Below are 26,472 nucleotides of genomic sequence, written 5' to 3'. Positions count from 1 at the left end.
ACTGCCTTGGTTTCAGGAAACATACTCCCTCATATGCAAGAGTTCAGTCTTTCTATTATCCAGTCTCTCCCAGGGAAGTTATTTTAGTAGTATTATTTTAGTAGTAGTAAGAGAGGGCATACCACACTGACTTCAGTTAACACCCAAGGGTTAACTTCCAAGTTACCTGGTGCATACAACAAATAACTTAGTTAAGTGCACAAAGCAAAATTACAAAAATGTATCAGTTACAGAAATAAAAGTATAGGCAAGTTGCTGTGTTGCAAGTTGTCATGAACTTCTTTTTATAATTGTCACTAGAAGATTTTGCCCTTTGCACAATAATACTTTGGAGTTAATACTGTCTGATAGAGAGAGAAAACCAGACTGAATTCTGAAGCTGTATAGTGATTCTTTGTGATCTTTCTACAGGACACTCACTGAGTCATTCCTGACAATCAGATCTGCTTAAATCGCCATCATCAGATTATCCACATTACAGACCTTAGAATTATAGATGAAGAAACCTTCCCCAGTTTTATCTATTTAAAGCCTAGCCATTCTTGAACACGTCTTAAATCTGAGTTTCCTTATGAAGCCTTCTCTAAATAGTGCCTTCCAACTTTTATATTTAATTTATTGCTTTATGTTAACACATTCCTTATTCTTTTTCCTAGTTGACTCGTGTAAGTCTTGTCTCTGCAACTAGACTATATTTCTGCCTTAAAACCTAGAACACTATTAGACATAGGGCTTACGCATAATAAATATTTCATATGATTTCAAGACGTGGTGATAGAAACTTGACCACGGAATCACTCTAGGCTTCACTTTAACACTGTCCACCCCTCCCCAATCTCTTCAGCCCAGAAGATCAAGTAGGGTTACTGAGTTTCTGTGACCTTGGCCCTTGTCTAGAAATAGCACCCCTTTAAGACTGTGAGCATGCACTATTACCTCAGTGGCTAACATACTCACACCACCTATTATTCTCCTACCCCTGAATTAATCTTAGCCACTTAGGAACAAAATATCTCCAACTCCTTCTTGCTGTTTTCTCACCCCATCTGCCTTTACTCTACCCCAACCATGTCCCACTTACAATCCTGTCCACCCTTTCCACTGTCTTCTGGAAATAGTGAACAAACTTTCCTTTAGTCTGGACATCTTCCTCTCATATTTCTTCTATCTTCTTGTTCTCAGTGAAACTTAACTTTCCCCAGAAGACACTGCTTCTCTGTCCATCCTCTCCAGAACTGGCTGTATCTTCACTCACACTCTCCAACATAATGGTCCGGGGCAGGGCTGGAAAGGGATGAGGATCACAATATTCTTTGCTCTCTGTTGACATTTCCAGACTCACTCTTTGCCTGATATCATTTAACAATCTCTCCTTTGAATTTCACTCCATCCACAGCTGCCTCTATACTGGGGACTTTAACATTCAAGTATTCTAGCTCCTCAAACTCCCTAACTTCCTAATTCCAGAGTTACTTCAAATCCTGTTACCTAATCCTACATACCACCTCAGACACACACAGGATTATCACAACCTGGATTTTGCCATTAACAACAAAAAACCTTGACATTCCTTTATCTGATCATAACCTTCTATTGTTCTGTCTCTCCCTGTGCCTCTCCCTTCCTAAACCTCCTTACGACCTCTAATCCTCCCTCTACCCTGAAGGTCTTTATTTTCTCAGGCTATTAACCTACTCTGAGTACTTTCCTCTTTTCTAATCATGACCCTATAGTTAGCCAATTCTAGTCCACACTGTCCTCTATTTTCAAATTCCTTACTTCCTTGTCCTGTTATAATTCATACATTACTGAATCTCAGCTTTGGCTTGCATCCACCATCTGTCTCCACCACCCTTACTTTTGTGTTGCCAGTCATTGTTGGAAGAAGTCATGCAACCATGTATGTACATGACAGATTTATGTTGTCTATCTCAATCAGGCCCTCATTACAACAAGGCAATCCTTTATTCTGTCTTACATGATTCATTGTCTCACTGCCCACTGAAGCTATTTCAAACCTTTTATTTTCAAACCACCTATTTAGCAATAAATAACCAACAAAATGCCATCCTACAAGCTCTTTTATGATAAAGTGTCTCCCAGTCAAATCTCAAACTCATTAGGATGCCTTGGAAGATAGAACAACCGTAACCCTGTTTATTAACTTTTAGATAATAAGCATCAGGTGAGGCTTAAAACAGGGAGATGTATGCTTGCCAAAAATAATAGCCACTATGATGGAAGAAGTTCAGAGGATAGTCTAGGTCCAAAATGGACTTCCTGTGGAGGATGAGGTTCTCCAGATGGGCCTTTTGGAGGATGTTGGTTATATATGCAACCTACTCATAACTAAAGACATCTTTCCATTGTCTTCTGTGTGAAGCTTATCTTTAATTGCACAGAGGCAGTGGTATTCTAGTGCCATACTGCTATAATAAAATATCACTGATAAAATGTTTGTATTGAAAAAAATGGGGTTTTTTGTTGTTATGGGAAGCTTGGGGTAGTTTCTCAGAAGTAATCCAGAGTGCTTTCCTCCTCTGATTTGTACTATCTGTCAGAATATGTAATGTTGGGCAAGCTCTATAGGGTACTTATTAGGATGCACATTAAAGTATGTGCAGTTGGCATTCTTCATCCATTTGGTCTTTCCTGTGTAGATGTAATGGCTAAACTCCTTTGAGTGATTAGAGATCTGTTCTAAAAAGCTCTGCTGCATGATGTACAATACAGTGTCATCTGTAAACAGAACCATCTGGAGGACCTTACTATCTACAAGAAATCCTTCTTCAACCTTATCTCTCCCCTGATCTCCTTCATCACAGTAGTAAATACTTTGAGCACCCATCTCCCTGTTTTATGCTTTGCTTGGTTTTTATTTTCAGAGGGTTATTGACCAGGGTTATTTCTATTGTCACATCTTCCAAGGAATACTGGATGATAATGATCTAGGGACACTATTATAAGAGAGCCTGTAAAAAGGAGTTTTGTTCTTGTAATCAATGAATAGTAAGTGTGATAAGATCTTCTCTACAACTTTCATTCATTTGTGAAGTGGTAAAAAGTGGTCCATTGTTGAATATTGCTTGGGAAAGCCTTCTTCTTGTTCCTTAGAAATACTCATTAAGGATATCCTCGATTCATATGTAGCTGAACCACATAAACATTTTCTATAGATGGGAAGATAGATACATAATTCAGTAGTTATTAATGTAATCTCCATCACTTATTTTTGGTATTACTAAGTTTGAAGATTTCTTCCGTACCTTTATTACTTTCCCTGTGTTCAGATACCTCTTCTGTTACTCCCTCAATGCTCTCATAATTCTGTTGTCTCCAATCCAATCTGCCTCCTTTTCCCCATATATGTTCTCTTTAGTGCCATAAATAAAAATACTAAGAACTGGCTTACCTTATAAAACATTTTAAGGTTTTCAAAGCTCTTTACATTATTGTATTTAATTCTCACAAAAGTCTTGTGAGGCAAGAGCCATTGGTATTATTATCCTCATTTTAATGATGGAGATGCTGAAACTAAGAAAGGGTAAGTGACTTGCCCTGGGTTACATGGCTAGTAAGTGTCTAAGGGGAGATCTGAACCCAAGTCTTTGTGACTCCAGGTCAAGTACTCTGTACATTATTCCACACTGCCTTCCTTTAGAACTGAAAGGAATCTTTGAGATCTTTCATTCTCACCTCTTCATTTTGTAAATGAGAAATCTGAGTTGTTATTGGGAAAGTGGGACTCACCCAAGGTTACAGTAGCTTATGTCTTCTGCCTCCAGACTCATCACACTTTCTGCCAGAAGGTCACCCATGAGACACTGTAGAGCTCTTGGTTACTTTCTGTAAGGACCAGAAGGGAAGCCCTGCACTGCTTCTTAGTCTGTAGTCTCTCATCTGGAAAGTACTATTTCTCAGTAACTAGGATGCTAAGGCTACATCCTTAGAACTATCCTTATTCTTTTGAGACAGTCTCTGTCTGCCTCTTCTCATGTTCATTAATCTTCCCCCTCTCTCCTTGTCTTTTCCATCTTCATAACCCATCTGTCTTCTCATCTACTGCTTCCTCACAAAAGTGAGCATCTCTTTCTTTTTCTTGTAAAACGTATCCCTCAATTACTTTCAGGTACTCTAGAGAGTCCCCTAGTTAAGTATGCTCTTCAGTGATAGCAAAACTCATCCAAAAAGACTAGTTATATTTAAAACACTACCTGTCAACATTAAAAAAAAAGTGTTTCTGTGGCATTTTAAAGATTTCATTGTATTACCAAAAGTGTTTAATTCGGTTGGAGAAGAGTTTGATTTGCAGAACATACAGTTTGATTGGTTGGTAAGCAGAGAAAGTTATTAAGGGCTATAGATTTATAAATCTTTTGTATACTATTCCCTTTTTTTAAAAAAAATGATTATTTATTTTATATTTTTCAGCATTTATTTCTGTCAGATTTTGAGTTCTAAATTTTCTCCCTTTGCCTTGGTGTGAAGTCTGATATAGGCTATTGTATACTATTTTTAGAGAACCTTGCCACTCCTTTGAATTCATCTTTAAGCTGCTCTCACTTGTATTTCTGGGTATATGTGTGTGTGTGTGTGTGTGTGTAAACATATATAACAGTCCCTTATCATTTTAAGAATTTTAATGACAAATAATTCAGTACATAGAACAGTTCTTTTTTTTGTTTTTTTGTTTGTTTGTTTGTTTTTTGTTTTTGGTGAGTCAACTGGGGTTAAGTGACTTGCCCACGGTCACACAACTAGTGAAGTGTTATGTATCTGAGGCCAGATTTGAACTCAGGACCTCCTGACACCAGGGCCAGTACTCTATCCACTGCGCCATCTAGCTGCCCCTACATAGAACAACTCTTAAGCAATCAGCATTTATTATCTCTTGTACTACTGTGTATCCTGAAATATCACCAAAACATACTGTGATGATTTACATGATTTTGGAAAAACAATAAGACTAATTGCTAGATGGGCACTATGATTGATATGCTACTTTATCTTTAATCTTTATTTATTAAGGTCTAGATATTAATATGCCCTGTTATCATAAGTTAGGAGAGATCTTGGAGTCCAGCTAACCCAACTCCCTTATTCTGCAGATGAGGAAATTGAGGTAACCGATTAAGTAAACTCCTCAGGTCACAGGTAATTGAATGTCAGAAGCAGGATTTGTGCCCATATCCTTTGACTCCACAGGCTGAGCCCTTTTCAGTGTGTCTTTCATGCTAAACTGATGGCTTTCATTTTGAAGCAGTTTTAACACTTTTTTTTTAACACAATGAATTTGATTTGTTGCATTCTCGTTCTATTTTGTTTCTAGCATCTTGGCTTTTTAGTGAAACTGTAATGCTTTATTACCTCAATCTGTTGCCATGGAATTTAGTCTTACATTCAGTTCCATCTAAGGAATTTTTAAGTTGGGCGTTTTCAAGAAAATTATGACTTTTAAGTACTGATTTTTTTGTATGAGATCTGTGATTTTATTCCTTTGGAAATTATTGGTGAGGAAATTCTTCACCAATGAAGAATTCAGCAACTGCTCTGTAACTCAGTCTCAGAAAGTGGTCTGGGGCACAGAGACGCTCAGGGTCACACAGTCAGTCTGAGACAGGACTTTAATCTAGGTCTTCTCCAGGCCAGTTCTCTTTCTACTTTGTCCCAGCTGCTGAGGGAAAAACAGTACATTATAAATGTGCATTAGAATTCTCAGTGTAACAGTGACTCATCTTTGAAAAATAATTGCTTATGCCATTCAAGGTCCTTGGCTTATACAGTTGGTAGGTCACCTAAGTAAAATATGTTTTTTAGTCAAAAACTATGTGTGGCTAATGATTGGATATGTGGGGTGAGTAATAGTAAGGTATTCAGAATGATACCAAAGTCATGATTCTGAATGACTGGAAGGATGGTGATGCCCATGGCAAGAGGGTAGGGAAGGTAACAAGTGCTGTTTTGAACATGCTGAATTTGAGATAACTACAGGGCATTCAGTTTGAAGTGTCTATAGGCAATTGCCAACGAGCCATGTTTTGTATTTCTGGTCAACCAGTCTTGTCTTTTCTACCTCTGTGGCTTCTTTTATCTATGTCCCTTTGTCTCTACTCACATAGACACTATTCTAACTCAGGACTTCACTTTTCATCTGGACTGTTGGTCTTCCTGTCTCAAATCTCTCCACATTCTAATACATATTTCACATAGCTACCAAAGTGATTTTCCTAAAGCACAGGTTTGACAGTGTCACTCTCCATCAGTTCAGTGTCCTCCTCTCCCCTGCTGAGGAGGCATTACACTTGTATTGCCCATGCTAACATTCTCACCATTAGTATTGGTATTAAAGAGTTGATAGTGTGCAGCTAAGTACCAATTAGTGTGAATGATAGATCTTGTTAAATGGTGTCATTATTCAGATGCATATTTTCATTGTATTAGAATGAATTACTATATAAATTCCTCAGGAAATGATTTCAGGTTATTGTGTTTTGCAGCAATGTTTTCTGTTTATTTTATGTACTGAATTTGTTTATAATATTTTTTCACATCTTCTTTGTCATCTTTCTTCTAGGATCCTTTTAATACAGTTCCTACTATGGAAAAGCTACTCCTAACTGATCCTCTGATCTTTGTCATTTTTATAGATCTTAAAAGTAATACACATGTAGATAATTTTAGTGACGTGGTTATTTTGTGGTGCTGTATCATCTGCCTTTCACACACATCTCCAAATTCACTCCCTGCACACTAATATTACCCTTATGTTATGTTTGCAGTTCCCAGCTGTTAATCACCCCCAGTCTTTGGAGAGAAGATATCTAGGAATTTTAAGTGGTGTTTTGCTTGACTTAATGAAGGTAGGACCTTGTGCTGCTGTGTCTTCACATACAATATTCAATTTATATTTTACTTGTCTCTCTGTAGGAGTATGTTGCAAAACATTATGTGATTTAGGCCCTATATTAATAGATAAGAGATTTGCCAAAGTTAATTATAGAAAATGAATTGTAAATAACTTGGGTAATCTATTAAGTTACAATAGAATCTTGTGTTTTAACATTTTATATATACAGTGCAGAGTATTTGCATAAATATTTGTTGATTAATCATGGGCCTTTCTTTGACTTTTATTTTATGGTTAATTGGCCAATCAATATAAATTGATATTGCACTCCTAGAAAAATACGAGGAACTTGTAGTCAATTATATCACTTCATCATGGATTATTTGTATATTTGTTAGTTACTTTTTCTAAAGACCCTACCAAACTTATTTGATTAACTTTTTTAAAAAATCAATTAAATATCCAAAAAAATCAATTCAAAAAAGGTTAAAAAAAACTTTTAAAAATATCAGTAAAATAAAGTGGAAAAATTAGAATAAATTCAATTTCCCATTTTTTCCATCTTTGTCATTTACCTTACTTATAAACCAGGAACTAAAATGTGATAAGACTATTTCTGCTTTGAGAAGCTCATTCTGAGTAGGCACTGCTTGATGCCATTGTTGCTATGTCTGTATGTATAAATTAACAATATCGTAATTAAGCTGGCCATGGTAATGATAATATGGATCTATTATGTCATTGATTCAATCAGAATGATTGGTAGCCAGTATGAAGGGAAGTAAAACAATTGGATCAGTTGTGCTATAGGGGAATGGCCACTATGTTCTTTTTCTTATTAGTGTTGAAGTTTGAGATAATTAACTAATTATTTACTGGCTACTTAGTAGTTTCATAGCATTGACCTAATCTCATGAAGGAATTTATAAACTGGAAGTTTTATAAATAATATGTATAATATTTTCTACAGATAGCATTTTAATACCATATTTCAATGTAAAATGAGAACATTAAAATAGAACTGACTTACAGAAATCTGGTTTCCCCGAATTCATATACATTCATCTCCTTTAAAATGCTATTTTTGGACAAAGAACCTTTATACTTATTTTTAGTTGAAGTGTTTTAAAAATCCAATCATTGTAACACTAATGCCAATGAAACCAGAATCATTCTGTGCATATCCACACAAGGTGGCTTTTGTTCTCCAATTAGGAAAAGAAAAAGAATTGTGTAGCATTTAGAGCTTTGTCTGGATCAATATTAATGCAGAATCACTTGCTTAGAATCCAGTGGCTTAGGCTTCTTAACAAAAGCCCTTTGACCAGAAAAATGAATGTTTTCATTTCCATTGAAACTAGAACGCCAAATCTTAGCCAGGCTCTTAGGCATGGTGCTAGAGGGGCATGAGGCTGAGTAGCAAAGAACACAGAGTCCTGGACAAATTTAGGGCAGGTGAAATGCTTCTCTTTTTTCTTGGTAGCTACCACCTTACAGGAGGATTTTGGTCACTGAGTGTGTTTAAAATGATCCAATTTAAACCATGTTTGTTTAGCATTGTGTTCTAAAGATGGCATAGATTCATGGGGCTGGAAGGGACCTTAAACATCATGTCCACTGCCCTCTATTCATTTTAGAATGAAACTGAAGTCCTGAGAGGTTAAATAGCTTGCCCACATTTTCACAGCCAGCTAGCAATAACATTGATTAGAATCCAATTGTAATGCCTCCCAGTCCTATGCTTTTTTTAATTTTTAACTTACTTTAACTTTACTTCTTTATTTCTTTATTTGACATTATACTATATCCTTTTGTTTTTGTTTCACTTTTTTTCTTAATATGCCCTTATCCCTGTATCTCACAAGCAATTTATTAAAAATGAAAAAGGAAAAAATAGTTCAGCAAAACTAACCAGTATATCAGTCAGCTCTGACAATATCTCTGTAGTTGCCTGTCTCTGTAAGAACAGAGGAGATGGAATTTACTCAGCTTTTCTTGGGGGTCAAGATTTGTTATTATTAATTAAACAGCTTTCCTTTTTTTTTTTTCATTCACATTGCTGTAGTCATAGTGTGTCTTGTTTTCCTGGTCTGCTTACTTTCTAATGCTTTTATGTAAGCTTGCTTAATTTAAAAAATAAAGATGGGTTTGAATTATTAATGTTTTAATGTTGAAATATTTACTAATAATTGGAAGGGAGAAAAGTTTTGAAAATTGACTTGATAGAAATTTTTAAGGTTTATTAAATTAATTTTTGTCCACTTAAATTTATGTTATTTTTCCAAATCCTGGGCTTTTTTCCTTTAAGAATTTACTGAAGTTGGATCCAGCAGACAGATACTTGACAGAACAGTGTTTGAACCATCCTTCATTTCAAACCCAGAGACTCTTGGATCGTTGTGGAACTTCACCTTCACGATCAGCAAAGAGAAAACCATACCATGTTGAAAGCAACACATTATCTAATAGGTAAATATTTCTTTCTAAGGCAGTAGAAAGCAGGACTGGCCTTATAAGTAGATAAAATAGGTGAATGTTCATGTATAGTGATTCATGGAACAAGGCCCCTACCAGCCTATTATATAAAATCAGGCCATGTTTGAAATCCTATAGTGAACAGCACATTCATTTAGGTCTTGGTTGTTGAGTCTGTGAGTCTTGTATGAAAATGCATATATCCCTGAAAGGGTAACACATAAAGTCTTATCAGCTAACACAGTTTCCAATCATGACAACTCGAAGAGAGGGTAAAGCCTTGTAGGAATGAGGCATAGTATGTGACAGCCCTGGGGCAAAGGGTGCCATGATAGGGGGAAATGAATGATATGAGGAGCATTTAAGAGGCATCCGTTTACCACTTTGCCAAGAGTGAACTTTCTACAAGTGTGTTCTAATTAAATCTGAGCAATTAAATTCTTGACAAAATAATAATTATAAATAGAGCACAACTTTTTGATGGTATAAGTCTACTAACAGTTTGATCATTGGTCATTCTTTCAAAATGCTCGGAAAGACTGTCGTATATATGCTGTTGGCTATATGTGTATTACCTTCAGCTGGCCAGAGTGGATACCAAGACAAATCCCAGAAAGCTAAGAATGTGATTCTGTGCTATATTTAATTTGTGGAAAGCAGGAATTAACTTTTCCTCATCCACCATTGTTAAAGAAACAAAAAGATAGCTTTTTTTTTCATTCTCAAAATAAACTCTTTCAGTAGCACATTCCATCTCCTATAATAGAGATGGCATTTTGAAAGCTTACCTGATCTTTACCTGATCTGTAATAACATCCTATTAAGTGGTGAACACTTATATTTTGTTAGTTTCTCTTACTAACAGAATATTGTTAACATTTTACAATTGTTGATAACTCTTTTAGAGACTTCTGGTTTCATTTAATTTCTTTTGCCTTTTTCAGAATATTCTTATGAAATTTCTTTGGTAACTTTAAATTTGAAAATATATCTTACTGATTTGATTCCCAGAAATTTTGATCCATTGAATCAAGGACTTATAGTACTATTAGTTGGTTGCTTATCTTGAGTTCTATATCTGTTTAATCCTGTGCATTTCTATGATAACTTGTAGTTTGGGTCTTTTTACTTCTTTTCTGCCATATCGTTTGGAAAGGTGTATTGTGGTGGGATTTGTGGCCTATTAGTCACAGTTAGTTAACATTTATTAAGCTCCTGTTTTGTGCCAGGGGTTACAAAGAGACAAAAGACATTCTCTGCCATTAATGCTATCTAATGGAGGAGACAACATGCCAAACAAATATATACAAACAAGCTGTGTACAGGATGAATAAAATAAATAATTATGGAAGACATAAGAATTAAGAAGTATTAGAAAAGGCTTTTTATAGAAGGTGGGATTTTAGTTAGGACTTAAAGGAAGTAGGGGAAGTCAGTAGTTGGAGAGGAGGAGGAAGAGTATTCCATGGAGGATAGCCAGAGAAAAATGAGTGGAGCCAAGAGATGGAGGGTCTTGTTTGTGGAACTGGCAGGAGGCCAGTGTCACTGGATTAAAGAGAATGTGGTAGAGAGTAAGGTGTAAGAAGACTGGAAAGGAGGAGTGGTCTAGGTTATAAAGGGCACAGAATGCTAAACAGGGCATTTTTTATTTGATCCTAGAAGCATGTGACATAGATCTGTATTTTCAGAAAATCTACTGGTGACTGAATAGAGGTTGGTTTGGAGTAGGGAGAAACTGGAGACAAACAGACCTAGTATTACGCTATTGCAATAGTCTAAGCATGAGGTGTTAAGGGCCTGCACTAGAGTGGTGGCAGTTGTTAAAGGAGAGAATGGGGCATATATGAGAGATGTTGCAAAGATGAAATTGACAGGCCTTGTCAATCTCTTGTTCAAGGAAGATGAGAGATAGTGAAGAGTCCAAGATGACTTCTAGGTTGTGAGACTGAGGCGATGGTTTAGGGAAGTTAACATCGGGGGAGGGTAAATTAGGGAGATGGACAAATGAGTCCTCTTCTGTACATTAATTTAAAATCTAGTTCAAAATGTCTAAAAGACAGTTAGAAATGTGGTACTGGAAGTCAGCAGAGGTTAGGGCAAGATAAGTAAATTTGAAAATCATCAGCTTAGAGAGAATAATCCATGGGAGATCACCAAGTGAAACAGTAAAGAAAGAGAAGAGAAGAGGACTCAGGACAAAACCCTGTGAGACACCTACAATTTGAGGGTCTGACCTAGATGAGGATCCAATAAAGGAGGCTGAGAAAGAGTGGACAGCTAGGAGGAGAAGCACAGGAGAAGAGTGCCCTAAAACCTAAAGACAGAGTATCAAGGAGGAAAAGAGTGATCAGTAACGTCAGAGGCCACAGAGAGGTCAAGGAGAATGAGGATTGAGAAAAAGACATTGGATTTGTCAACTAAGAGATCATTGGTAACTTCGGAGAGAGCAGATTTAATGGAGTGATAAGGTCGGAAACCAGATTGTAAAGGGTGAAGAAGAGAGTGAGAGAAGAGAAAATGGAGGTAGCTATTGTAGATGGCCTTTTTAAGGAGGTTAGCCACAAAATACAGACACTTGATGGACTCACCATCTTCATTCTCCCTAGTAGTCAGGCTTCTAGGTATGCACCACCAAACCTTTCTGCTTTGAAAAGGTGCTTTGTCTAAGGAAGATTAATACCATATGTGTTTCCTTAAGTAGACATAGGGTTTCTATCAGTTTTTGTGCCAAAGAGATCCATGTTGTCTTTAAGATAGTATTTCTTACTGATCTTTGGCAGAGCTCCAATGTGGACAGAAATGTGAATTAGCCTATCTATTTAAGAAACTATGTCAAGACTAGCTAGCCTTCTTTTGGGGATCTGCAGATCTGTTTAGAGCCAGGGATGAGGAACCTGCAGCCTCGAGGCCATTTGTGGCCCTCTAGGTCCTCAAGTGTGGCTCTTTGACTGAATCCAAACTTCACAGAATAAATCCCTTAATAAAAAGATTTGTTCTGTGAAAACTGGACTCAGTCAAAGACCTAGAAAGCTACACGTGGCCTTGAGGCCACAGGTTTCCTATCCCTGATTTAGACCATTACACTTTAATAAATTAAAATACTTCCAAGCCATCTTTTTTTTTTCCCCCTAGTGAGGCAATCAGAGTTAAGTGACTTTCCCAGGGTCACATAGCTAGTAAGTGTCAAGTGTCTGAGGCCAGATTTGACTCCGAGGCTGGAGCTCTATCCACTGCACCATGTACCAGCCCCTACCAAGCCATCTTTAATTTATTAACTTTGAATATTTAAAGTAGCCAATATTCCATTGCTAAAAATATTTTTTCCCAAGATATGCTTGTATATATGAGTTCAGTGTTAAGGTAAGCACTACCAAACGTTTCAGAGAATTGGCAGTTCCCCAAATTTATGTGACCAGCTTTATCCCCCTGTGAATTTATTTTGAGCCTGGGTCAGACTGTGATTATGATGTCATCTGTCCTCCTGACTTCAGTGGAGAGAACATGAACATAAAATATTGTAGTATTCCTTTTTATGGAAACATCAGCACAAACAAAATCTCTCAGAGAATTCTTTTCAGACAAAATTATCATAATTTTGTTGGCTTTCAACCTGTTCTCCCTCTTCTAGAGTGCTACTATAATGCCTCATCACAAATAGAATGGAGTGCATGCTTCATCTGGTAGTGCCAACCTGGAATGACTTTTAGTATGTACTGAATGACTCTCTCCATCTGTTGTCTGAAGACTAGCCTAGCTAGATTTAGAGAGCCCATTGCCAGAAGATTAGCTACCGAGGGATTAATTTTTTTTGGCCATAGTTACTTCTTTAACTATCTACTAAGGAGTGAAGAGATGACTCTCTTTGTCAGTAGGAGTCTTTGAGTCTTCATGTGTATTTAAAGTAGCATAATAAGTATTTGCTAACCCAGACAAATGTTTCAAGCCCTGGGACATATGAATTGATCAAGAAGCATTTATTTTGTGCTCACTATGTGCCAGGCACTGTGTATCATGGGAGGACACGAAGGCAAAAACACAGAAGAACTTTAGAACTTAAGGAGCTTAAATACCAATAGAGACACATGTAAGATGAATACAGAGTAGAATGAAGGTAAACTTATAGTGGAAGGCTTAAGTGGCTGGTGGGGGACCGGGAAGGACTGCAGAAGACAGATCTGAGAATCATTTTGTATAGAGATGATCATTTAAAGCCATAGGAACTGAAAAGATCACTGAAGGAGGTTATAGAGTGAGAGTAGAGAAGAGTACCTAGAACAGGGTCTTGGGGAATCACTTACCATTATGAAGGCATGTCAAGGATGAAGCGCTTGTAATGGAGACTGAGACAAGTAAGGGGAGAACCAAAAGAGAGCAGTGTCATGAAAACCCCAGGAAGAGAGTGTACCAAGCAGGAGGTGATCAACAGTGTCAAATGCTGTAAAGAGTTTGAGAAGGATGAGGACTGAGAAAAGTACATTAAAATGGCAACTTTGGAAAGAACAGTTTTCAGTTAAATGATGAGGTCATAAAACAGGTTTTAGTGAAGAGTAAGGAGAAAGTGGGGGCACTGAGTAATGATGACTTTTTCAAGGAGTTTAGGAGATAAGGTGAAGTGAGACTATTATAGGTAATGAGTATAGAAGAATCAAATGAGGATTTTTTAAAAAAGGTCGGATGAGCCATGGTTGTATTTGTAATTGGCAGGAAAGTTAGCAAGGAGAAGCCAATAGAGGGCAACGGAATATCAGAGAGACCTTGGGGGTTGTGATAGGAGCAGTCTTCTGGAGATATGGGAGGGACTGGGACCAAGGATGCATGTAGAGGAACATGGGAAGAGCCACCTCATTATCACTGACTGAAATGAAGGGATAGATCATGCAAAATGATGTCAGTGATATATGATATGAGGAGAGAGGAGGAAGCCTCGGGTTTTTTTTCAGTGTATATGACCTATGGTCCTCAGCTGAAAGGGTGGGAGATATGAATCCCATGGGAGACATGAGGAGAGACGAAGTTTGGAACAGTCAACTGTATTGAATGGGAGAGGGAATCAGAGAGGAGTAGAATTGCTTTGCTTGTAGTATGGATCTTGTTGAAATAAGATGGCATAAATTTGAAGTGGACCCAAACATCTTGGTTTTGTGATTTCCTCTAACTCTGTTTGGCAGCATATGAGTAGGAATGAAGGAAATGGATGAGGGAATAATCTGAGTTTGGGGTTTGGCAAGGCATGACAAAGGGGCAAAGGGTTGGAGCAGATCAAGAGTAATATAGGCTTGGAGTTGGCCAGGACAAGAGGGCAAGGGGTCAGGAGTGAAGGATAGTATAGAGTTGAACTGGTTCACAAAGAGGTTGAGATGAAGAAGGAAAAAGTTTTATTGATAAGATTTATTTGAATATCATTTTGGTATTTGAGTACCTTATTGTAGCTGTGCATTTTAAATTCCTTTTTATATAGAACTTGAATAATTTCTTAATTAGATTATCTCTGCTAAACGTCCTCTGTTTTCCTTAGTCAGGTTTGTATCTAAGTCATTCAGTGTTACAATTAAGAGACATTTGTGGGAGTGTTAGAGACATTTTAGGAGATCAAAAGTATCCACAACACACCCTTTTCCAGCTCATAATTTAAAGGAGAAGAATATGTCAGAAACAAGAGTGGATCATACAAGCTTAAGTCTTTTCATGGTTGAAAGTCTTCATTTTTGGTGTGACTTTATCACTGTAGCTTCAATGAAAAAGGATCTGAAGTATTTCAGTTACTGGTATACAGTTCTAATTAAGTTCAGCAAGGTATCATGTGCCTACTTTAGCATCTACTATGAGCCAGAAATTGTGCTGCATGCCAGGGGGACAAACATAAAAATGAAATCGTCCCTGGCTCTCAAGGAGCATTCATGTGCTGGCGGGTGAGTTGGGGTGGGTGTAACATGTACGCAAATGGGTATGATACAAGGTAAATTGTGATAGAAGACACCAGTGGGGGGACCTGGGAAAACTTCTGTCGGGATGTTATTCTTAGCTGACCTTTTGAAAAAAGTCAAATATCCTAAGGAGCAGGAATGAGGAGAGAGTACATTCTGAGCATGAGGCATAATATGTGCAAAGACAAGGAGACAAGAGAAATTGTGTTGAGTTAAGGGAACTTGGAAATAATGAAACAGAGTAGTATGAGATAAGGCTGGAGCAACAGGTATATAGGAGCCCCATTATGGAGGATTTACATTTTGTCCTAACTGCATTGGATGTTAATGGATATTTTTTGACAAGGAGGCAATATGGTCAGACTAGTATCTTTGAAAAATTATTTTAGCAGTTATGTGAAGGAGAAAATAAGGAGATCCATTAGTCAGACTGGTCTGATAGGCAAGAAAGGGGTGATGAGGTCCTAAACCATAGTAATACAAATATACTTGGAGGAAAGGGTACAAATGAGAAAGATATATTTTGTGAAAGTAGAATCAACAAGGCTTGGTGGGGGTAGGGGGAGAAAGAATGGCCAGAATGATTTTAATGTTGTGAACCTGAGTTACCAGAAGGATAGTAGTGTTCCTCAAAGAAAATAGAAGGAAAAAGAGAAGGGTTTAAAGGAAAAAATACTAAGTTCTCTTTGATTGCTGAAGGACAAACAGCAGCAGCAGCAATGGTTTAGAAAGTAGAGGCTTTAAACTTCCATGAGGGAGAACATCCTTGAGAGATTCGATTGCTGTCATATATCAGAATGAAAGAAGGAAGAAATATCCTATCCTACTATCCTTCCATAGTATCCTGAAACATACTATTTAGTTATTAGTTTTTAATTAAGGTAGGGTATTTGAAAAGTGGGGAGTTTGGGGTTTTGTCGTTCTTGTTTTTAATAATGTGCCTCTTGGGGCCTAGCTAGAAGTTTTTAATGAAATATGTTTTGGAGAAGAGACATTTAGCATTGCTTCAGTTTTCCTTAATGTCAGCTCTCTGAACAGCTTCTCAAATAGTTCTTGGCAGAGATCACCATCTGAGAAGTGGGAGGACAGGAAGAAGTCCCTCATTTATAATGCCTGAGCATACATACTGATGGGAAAAATTTGAAGGCTTATTTTCACAGATTACCATACTGCTGAGAAAAATGTGACATTTCTTTCATTGCAGCATAAAGAGAATAAAATCATCCCTAATCAAACCATCTCTGACAGTAGCTATATTTGAAGTAAGATTTTTCTGAATACTTAGAAAGAACAGAGAATCATTTGTTTGAATTGTTTCTTTATCAAAAACTTGTCCATCCCAAACTACAGTGGTTTTTTTTTGAAAGATAAAGATAAAATGAAATGATCTTGTTAAGACATCAGAGTTCCACTTTTTATAATGAAGTTTTATTTTGCGTTAATGTTCTATTTTGTTTTCAAGCTTAAATATGAAATAAACTTCTAAATTTTAGAGAGAGTCTCTGTTAATTTGCAATGATGGTATGTGAGACTATCTATTTTAAGCAACTTTGAAAGCCTTGAAGGAATCTGATCTTCCAATGAGAACTCCTCCATTTAGTAATTGATCCCAGTTTCTGGTACAAAATAGAAACTGCACAATTATTAGTTTTCTAAAATGTGAGTACAGACCATATTCTGTTTCAAACCTCACAGGGCACTCTGAGTAGAAAGACAAAACCAAGCTAACACCACCCCCGCAGTGGAGGACCGGGGACCATTTAACTCAGAAGAGAGCTGTGATAGAGCAAGTGAAATAAGAAATTCTATGAACTTAGAAAAGAGTGAGAAAGATAAATAGATAAATGTATCTCCAAACCTATCCTTTTTTTCAAAACTCCTAGATTTTTGTGTATATGTATGTGCTTATGGAGAGAGATGTTTAGCTTTGAAATTGAAGTAGCTTTTCCTCACTGGGGTGTTTTGGGATGTTTGAAATGGGATAAAATGAAAAACTGAAGGTGAAATGTTGTTTACTGGTATCCAAGGAAAACAAAGAAATGTTGTTTACTGGTATCCAAGGAAAACAAAGAAACTCAGAATGAGTCTAGCTTCTGCTCATATCTCTTCTTTTCCATAGATGTTCTATAATCAAATAATTTTTCTTCATGAGACATGATTATTTCATGGACAGGGCCTAAACAAAGCATTAGTTGCACTGAAATATTAATTATGGAGAATTTGTTGGAACAGTATCAGTAAGAAAATGATTTCTATGGGCCATCCATAGGATGTGGCAAGGAAATATTATTATAAATATCTTTGTTACAGTTCTTTTTGCAATATGATTTTACCCACAGTTTGCTACATTGTAGACATGTTATTTTAAAAAGTTAGCGTTTCTGTTCATTGAGAAATTTTTACTATCTGGTCATTTAAAACACATTTTTATATATGTCTCTGTGAAGAGAGTTCATATGTTAATGCTTCTTTTGTTTTTAATGTAGAAATCAAGCCAGCAAAAATGCTGCTTTGCAGGTACATCACAGATCTAACAGTAAGGATATGCAGAATCTGAGTGTTGGACTTCCTCGGAATGAAGATGTTCTTCCAGCAAGTGAAAGCTTCCTCAATGGAAGCCTTTCTGGAGCTTCTCATAGTCCCATGCACACCAAACCCTATCAAACAAGTAACCCACCTGGATCTGCAAACAAAGATCTCACCAATAACAACATTCCACATCTTCTTAGCCCGAAAGAATCAAAATCAAAAACAGAATTTGATTTCAGTATTGACCAAAAGGCCTCTGAGGGCCCAGGCACAAAATACCTTAAGTCAAACAGTAGGTCTCAGCAGAATCGACACTCATTTATGGAAAGTTCCCAAAGCAAAACTGGAACATTACAGCCTGGTGAAAAGCATGGACGGCACAGCTACATAGACACTATTCCCCAGTCCTCTAAGAGTCCTTCTTATAGGGCAAAGGCCAAAAGTCATGGGGTTCTGACTGACTCCAAATCTGTGAGTAACCTTTCTGAAGCCAGAGTTCAGATTTCTGATCCCAATAGCAGCAGGTATTTTCCATCTAGCTGCCTAGACTTGAACTCTCCCACCAGCCCAACCCCTCCCAGGCACAGTGACAGTAGAACTTTGCTTAGTCCTTCTGGGAGAACTAATCGAAGTGAGGGCACACTGGACTCACGGCGAACAACAGCAAGACATTCCAAAACAATGGAGGAGTTGAAATTGCCCGACCACATGGATGGAAGCCATTCACACTCACTGTCTGCACCACATGAATCTTTTTCCTATGGTCTAGGCTATACCAGCCCTTTCTCTTCCCAGCAGCGGCCTCATAGGCATTCCATGTACGTGACTCGAGACAAAGTGAGAGCAAAAGGCTCAGATGGAGGCTTGAACATAGGGCAAGGGATGGCAGTCAGAGCCAACAGCCTGCAACTGTTATCACCACAGGTACAACTTAGGCTATTCACCAAATCTGTTGGCACATCACAGGAAGATGGTGCAGAGGATTGGAATAGGGTCAGTCTGAAATTTTGCTTGTTGTAGGATATCTTAAAGATACACGATAGAGGTAGTTTCTAAATACTTTAAAAGAAAAAAAGTAAATCAATAATATCTGTTAAAAATAATAATAAAAATAAAACAATAATGCTGAATCTTTGAGTCATTAATAATTGGGCAGTAGGGAGGATTCAACAGTTTTCTAAAAATCCTCTTCCTTTGTTAAATTTTACATTATAGCATATTTTTCCTATACAATTTCATTTTGAATTAGTAGTGAAATCCGTAGGGTTTTTTCCCTGTAGTTTTTCACTTTGAGGGTGAATTCACAGGCATATTCTTCCATCTTACCAACCTACATGCTCTCAGCACATTTCTTACTGATTGCTTTCCTGGCTTGATTTCCTTATTCAAGCCAGAAGTTTTTAAATGGCTGCAGATAACTTGTAGATTCCAAGTTTTGGAGTGGATTTTTGATGTCTATGAAACAACCAAAATTTAGATTTTGAAACCTTATGAAAAAATTTTAGAGACATCTTAATGATTTTCAGAGTCCAGATATGATTCCTCCTAGCTTAAAATTGATAATGCCTTTGAAAGTACAACAGAATGCTTTGAATTTACATTTTTATAAAATTACACATTCACCTGGATCAAGGAGAAATGAGATTTCTCTTTTGATGGAAAATGTTTTAAAGGGAAATCATTTAAACACTACCCTTTTAGAAGCCTATTTTATGCCAAATGTATTTGGTCAGGATAGGAGCAAAAAAATTGCTCACATTTACATGGCCTTTGGAATTTATGAAGCACTGTCCTCACAACCTCGTGAGATATGTAATACTGAGGTTCATTGTTCTCCTAACATCTCTACCATGTAGTAAGAGACACAACCGGGACTTAACCCTAGGTCTTATAGTTCTTCTTTAAATCAGCACACGCCATAATACCTGGTGAATTTAAATGAAATCTGTAACCATCCTGTGCATACAGAGAATAACAAGATAAAAGATTATAGCATTCTAAAGGGTAAGAATATCAGTCAGTGAATATTCACCGATTTCTTTCTATGTTTTTAGTATGGTGTAGATGCCATAGGGGAAACATAAAAAACATATGTTCTGTGACCTTACGGAGTTTGCCATCTAGTTGCAGAAACCAAAAATGACATATAAAACAAAACCAAAAGGGAGATATTAGTGGGAATTGGAGCAATTGGAGAATGCTTTCATGAAGGAAAGGCATTTGAGCTGAGTCTTAAAAGATGGTAAGATTCAGATGAATGAGAAGAAAGATTTCAAAATTGTGGGGTGGACTACATAAGCAAATATAAAAGACAAAATGTTCAGATGGCAATGAAGTGGTGTGTTGGATTAGACTGGTGTTTAGGAGAGTAATAAGAAATGAGTTTGGATAAGGAGGTGGGGGGTAGGAATCAGATTAAAGAAGACCACGTGAGAGACCTTGGACTTAATTCTTTAGGTTCCATTCCTAAGCAAGGTAAAAGCAAAAGTAAGTCAAAGAAGCAGTCTAGAAAATTGTCTGGCAGGGGTATGCAGAATAAATTTGGAAGGGAAAGACTTAGTAACAGGTCAGCTAAGGAATTTTCATTAATTAAAGCAGGAGGTCATGATGGCATGGGCTAAGACAAAGGCAATGAGAATAGAGAGAGCACAAATGAGAGAAATCCTTCAAAGGAAGAAAAAACTGGTGAAAGATTAGATGTGAGAAATTAGAAGAGGCAAAGGTGTCTCCAAGGTTTTTATTTGATGGACTATAAAGGAGCATAATATTGCTGAAAGAAGTAAGCCGGCTGAGAAGAAAACCTAGCTTCATAAAATCAGAGAATTGTATATCTAGTAGGGCATTCGAGATCATTCAGTGCTACTTTTTGATTTGCTGCCATAATTGAGGCTCAAAGAAGTTTTAGCGGCTTCAACCCTGTAGTTAGTTAGTGGCACAGCAGGTTTAGTATCAGGGTCTCTTAATTTCTAGAGAAGTGCTCATTCTGCTACACCTGTTGTTTTAAACTTGTTGAGTTTGAGGCGACCATGGACCATCTACTAGAGATACTGTGTGGACCGTTGGAAATAAAGGACCAAAACACAGATATTTGATAATCTTTTGTATACAGAAAATAAGTTATCTTTCTGGAAAGTGAATGGAGAGAAAAGAGCTAGCAGTAGAGCCTTGGGTTATCATTTTACTTTAGAATTTAAAACAATTGATAAGTTAGAAAGGGGGCCCTTACTTTTCTTGGGTCATGGATCCCTCTTGGCAGTCTGCTGAAGCCTTTGAGCCCCTTCTCAGAATAACATTTTTAAATATACAAACTAAATTTCATAGGATTGAAAAGGAAACAAACTATATTGAAATACAGTCACCAAATTGTTTAATAAAAAAAAAAAGTTGATGAACCCTGGATTAAGAACCCCTAAATTATAGAGTAGTGAAAAATAAATGATTAGCATTTAAACACAAATGATTAGGGAACAAGAGCAAGCCATACAAAACAAGGTTGAAAATGACTGACAGCCTATGAATACTGGCAGAAGAAGGATTACTTGACTTTCTGGATAACCAGTTGAACAGAAGTCAACAATACTATACTTAGCACAGGTCAGACTGCTTTACAGACTGTCTGCTTTTGGACCAAACAACTTTAAAGGGACAATATAGGAAGTGGAAGATGGTGTTTGTTAAGAGGTAAAATAAAGATGACGATAATTTGGAAAATGACTGAAGCTGTCATGACCAAAAATAATTAAGTAAGGTATGGTGGCAGCCACTAAAGTCCTCCTTAGGTGATTTGTCATGGTATAGAGGTGACCCTGGATTCTCAGAGTAATCTCTGACAGCCCCTAGTAAAGGACAGTGATACGTATGTTTATTTGTTTCTGGAAGAACAACATCAGATAGTTCAGAGAGGTTCATTGCCAGGTTGAACTCAGGGTGTTTAATTTTTACATTCTTTTGTTCTTGTTCAGTCATTTAAATCAAGTCTGACTCTTTGTGACCCCCTTCGGGGGTTTCCTGGCAAAGATATTAGATTCGTTTGCCATTTCCTTCTCCAGGTCATTTTACAGATGAGGAAACTGAGGCCAACAGGGTTAAGTGACCTGACCAGGGTCACATAGATAGTGTTTGAGGCCAAATTTGAATTCAGGTCCTCTAGATTTCAGGTCCAGCGCTCTATTCACTTCACCCCTTGCCTATTCATTCTAGTAGTTCCCAGGTCAGAGAGGGGGTTGCTGTCTACCTCAGCTAAGGGAGTACCCACACTAATGAAATCCTAGGTTCTTGAAATATGGCAACAATATATAAAAGGAAGAGAAAATTAGATTTAAGGTGTCACATGAAGAATTTGGACTAGACATACACAATAATTTCCTGACATTGAGGATTGTTTAAATTGACATGATTTGCTGAGGGAAGTTTTGAAATTTCCTTTCCCTGGGGATCTTTATAAATGGGCTAGGTCCTTGTATGTCTGAATGGTTTAAATGTGGTACAGGCAGAAGGTTAGGAGGATGGACAAACTAAGATGACTTATCAAACCCAGTCAGTAAATTTAAGCTTAAGCAAATAAATACTTTGATATTTTCAAGGAAACAGTTATCTCAAACCTCAGATAATACTCTTCTGTAAGCTATAAATAAATACCAGGGAAAATCGTCCACCAAAGTGTAATTTTTTTTTTAATTCCCTTAAGTAATTGTTGGCTCCTTTAGTCTTATTTTCTGAGTAGAAAAGATGATATTCCCCCTCCTCCCACCCCTTGCTTATGAATATGACTGGCCGTTTGGTGGCTCCACTACTTAAAGGTGGTTGGGGAAAATTTAGAGGAAGTCCAGAGAAGAGCAATAAAATGAATATGAGTAATCATATGTATTAAACAATGCATAATATCCCAAAGAAAATTAGGAGATATTGAAATACCTAGACAACATTTAGTTATGAAATGTTTAAGACTAAAGCTATTGAGTATGTGTGCATTCTTGGTTTTGTAAACATTTGTCATGTGAATCTGTGACCAACTTCTCTGTTACCAGTCTCCAACTCCTTTTCTCATGAAAAATAATCCTAGACTTATCTAGTTATTATTTGAGAATTCAGCCTAAATGTACTAGAGATTTCACTAAAAACTAGCTGTTTTCTCAAATAGATCTAGAATTTCAACTGTCGGTGTAATCAAACCTTTATCCATTATATCACAGAGATATTTTAAAATTACAAAAATCTTTGTTTTTAAATAATCATTTAAACTGTTGATAGGCTAATTTCTTCCTTGCCAACCCTAAGATGATTTTTATTATTTATATAACTTGGCTTCTTTTTTTTACTTTTTCTTTTCTTTCTTTTTTTTTCTTTTACTTTCATGAAATAGATGAAAATTTATTTCATAAATTTTAGCCATGAATTAGTCATCAAATAACACATTCGTTTTTTCTTTCAGATATGTAAAATGTTGGTTAGGCTAGATGAGAGTATCTTAATTTTAAAGTTATCAGTATTGCATATTCCATATTTATAGTGTTCCATATTTACTTGTTTGGTTGGTTGTTTCCAGCCAGGAGAACAAATCCCCACAGAGCTAAGTGTATCTCGGTCTTCAGCTAAAGAAACCTCTCGAGAAGGCACATCTTCATTTCACTCACGGCAAAAATCTGAGGTCTGAATTACTTAATAATAATTATATTTTTAAGTATGTATTTCGAAAATACTGCCCTTTCCTCTCTCAAAGTAAATCATTTTTGTTTTAGGAGATATAATTCTGATCTTTTTTTATAAAAATCAATATGTAAAACAAATTATAATTATCTTAAACACCGTAACAGAAATTCTACCTGAAAGCAGGGGTTCTGAACCTTTTTTAGTCGTGGACTCCTTTTCCTTTGAATCCCTTCTTAGAATTACGTTTGTTGCTTGCGTTCATAATTGAAGGAAATGCTAAATTTCATTTAGAGGTTAAAATAAAGATAAAATATATTTTTACTATCCAACTTAATAAAGTGTCTAAAATCTATCCACAGACTTCAGGTTAAGACCCCCTGAGCTAAAGTGAACTTGAATCTATTTGATTAATTTTTTAAAAGACTTTTCATTCCCTTAGGGTGGAGCCTATCATGACCCCCACTCAGATGATGGAGCAGCCACAAAAGAAAACAGACATCTGTATAATGATCCTGTTCCTAGAAGAGTTGGTAGTTTTTACAGAGGTAATTTTACAGGGGGATAAACTTGTAAAAAGTTCAAGATATATTTTGATATTTAATATCTGTCAGAATGAAATTAATTTAGAATTGTACAAGTTATAAAAAGATAATGAAGTAAAGGCTATCTAGTTTAGTTGCTCTATTGCATACTCTTAAGCACATGGAGCACCCTTCCTGGACAAACCAAAATAAAGGCATGAGTGCAGTAAGTTAAAACATTTCATTCTGACCTTTAAAGACCTTTCCTAGCTACCCACTAAGGACCTCAGGGTCCCTTACATTTAACCTCATCTCATCCTTACAGTTCATGATTATATAGCACAGTTTCACATATCATGTCATTTGTTCATGAAGACATGACAAATGTGTGAGGTAAGTAGTGCAAGTATTACCATCCGTCTATTCAAGTTGAGGATTTTGAGTTATGGAATATATAAGTGACTTGCATGGTGTCACATGGAAGTCTAGGAAATACTTAGAAAGAACTAGGACTTGGAATGGGAAGACGCTTGAGACAAGGAAACTAATTGGTTGACTACTGTAGTAATTCAGGTGAAGAGTAATGAGGGCCTGAATTATAGTAGTGGTTCTGTGAGTAGAGAAAAGGAGAAATATGTGAGTGATTTGGAGAGACAGAAAAGACAAGATTTGGCAACTGTTACATGAACTGAGTGAGAATGAGGAATCAAGAACGATGCCAAGGTTGCAAGCCTGGGAGACCAGAAGGATAGTGGTACCATTAATAGAAATAGAGGAGTTTAGAAAAGAGGATGATTTGGTGGAAGAGATAATGAGTTTAGTTGTGGATATGTTGAGTTAGAGATGCCTAAGGGATATCCAGTTTGAAATATCCAATAAGCAGTTGATGATGTGGATGATGAGCTCAGGAGAAGAGACTTAAGAACAACACTTCTATCATGTAAGCTAAAACTACATAAAGGGTTTATAGCCTAGAACTACACACTGACTTTTGGGACAACCTTGTATGACTCAATATATCATCTCCATAGAGAAAGCCAACTACAGAGCCTTGTGGAACATCTATAGAGAGTGTCATGGCATGGATGATGATCCAGGAGAATAAGAAGTGGGCAGACAAGTTGGAGGAGAATGGAGAGAGTGGTGGCACAAAAACCTAGAAAGAAAGAGAGTAGTCAAAGTGTCCAAGTGCTGTGGAGAGGTCAAGAAGTTTGAGAATTAATAAAAAGCCATTGGATATGTTACTATGATTAAATATTATGATGTGATAAATATTAAGTATAAAAGGAAATGCAGAATTTGAGGGGTCAAAACAGGTGGTTATAATACGTGTGTACACCAGCCATAGAGTCCTAGAGTCATAGATTTAGAGCTCAAAGGGACCTTAAGAGCCATAGAATCCAAACCTTTTATTTTACAGAAAAGAAAACTGAGGCTTAGAAACACTAAGTGATGTGCCCAGGGTCACACAGCTAATAAGTGTCTGAGGTAGGTTTTAAACCCGGGTCTTTCTGCCTCCAAGTCCAGTGCCTATCGGCTCTACCATGTTGTTTTTCTAAGTTTATTCTTGCCACGTAATTTAGTTCTCTCAACATGATGTACACACATTATCTTTCTAAAAGACATAAGTTTGTTCCTTGATGTTAAAAGTTAATTTTAAGGGCTTAGCTGGAACACTGAATTAATGAATTAGTCTTTGGCCTCTGGAAATTTGGATTTAAAGCTTGTGTTTGTTTACAAGTAAATTAAGTCGAATTTATCCATCTCAGGCTTTGGCAGAAAGGGTACTGTGTATGTTGGAGTCTAGAAACACAATCAGGCAGATAATGATTCCATCGTGTTAATGAAACTAAGCAAGTTGAAGTACATGCCTAAATGAATATTCCCCCCTTCCCTTTTCTGTTGAGGCAGCAGGATTCAATAGAGCAAGGTATGGACAAGGCCTGAGGGGCCCTGACTAGAGAATCACTGACTATTTACATCCCTTCAGGGAAAGCCCTCCACTTCCGTGGACCTCCACTGTAAAATGAAGGGATCGGACTAGCTGATCCCTTCCAGGTCCAAACCTATGATGCTACAAATACCAGTCATCAAGGGACAAAATTAAATCACAGCTTTGTCATAGGATCCTGTAGTTGGAAGGGATATCAGAGATCACTAATCTAAACTCTGACCAAATGGATGGATCTTCTCCATGACATCCTTATAACAGAGGGCTTCTTGTCTCAGGAGGGCCTCTGTTCCTTTTTGGAGAACTTCATTTGTTTGAAGATACTTCTTTATGTTGAGCCTTAACCTCCTTATAATGTGCACATAGAACAAATCTAATTATTTTTCCATATGACAGCCTTTCAAATAATTAAAAGCATCTCTGATGCCTCCCAACCCCACATTCTCTAGGCTAAACATTTCCATTTCCCCCAAAAACTACTTATATGATGTGGGTTTTTGAGTCCCCTCACTAACCTGGTTACCCTCTTCTACAGAGGAGAAAGTAAGGTATCATTTATCTTTATTTGTCTATGGT

General features: G+C 36.9%; 1 protein-coding gene across 4 annotated transcripts in view; it reads left to right on the top strand.

Annotated features, from left to right (window-relative positions):
- CDKL5 (cyclin dependent kinase like 5) overlaps positions 1-26,472 on the top strand; it is a 261,982-nt gene that overhangs the window by 200,269 nt on the left and 35,241 nt on the right. For 3 of the 4 annotated variants that reach the window (XM_021007395.2, XM_021007392.2, XM_021007398.2), the window contains 5 exons: positions 6,780-6,860; positions 9,156-9,316; positions 17,733-18,768; positions 23,321-23,422; positions 23,864-23,969. In XM_021007395.2, the coding sequence (XP_020863054.1) occupies positions 6,780-6,860; positions 9,156-9,316; positions 17,733-18,768; positions 23,321-23,422; positions 23,864-23,969 (1,486 nt within the window). The remainder of the gene's footprint in view (positions 1-6,779; positions 6,861-9,155; positions 9,317-17,732; positions 18,769-23,320; positions 23,423-23,863; positions 23,970-26,472) is intronic. The other variant, XM_021007396.2, reaches the window with a different exon arrangement.

Source organism: Phascolarctos cinereus, unplaced genomic scaffold (genome assembly GCF_003287225.1).
Source record: "Phascolarctos cinereus isolate Bilbo 61053 unplaced genomic scaffold, phaCin_HiC Scaffold_726;HRSCAF=1367, whole genome shotgun sequence".
Lineage (NCBI taxonomy): Eukaryota > Metazoa > Chordata > Mammalia > Diprotodontia > Phascolarctidae > Phascolarctos > Phascolarctos cinereus.
Note: the sequence above shows the minus strand (reverse complement) of the source record. Positions and strands in the feature narration are given on the sequence as shown.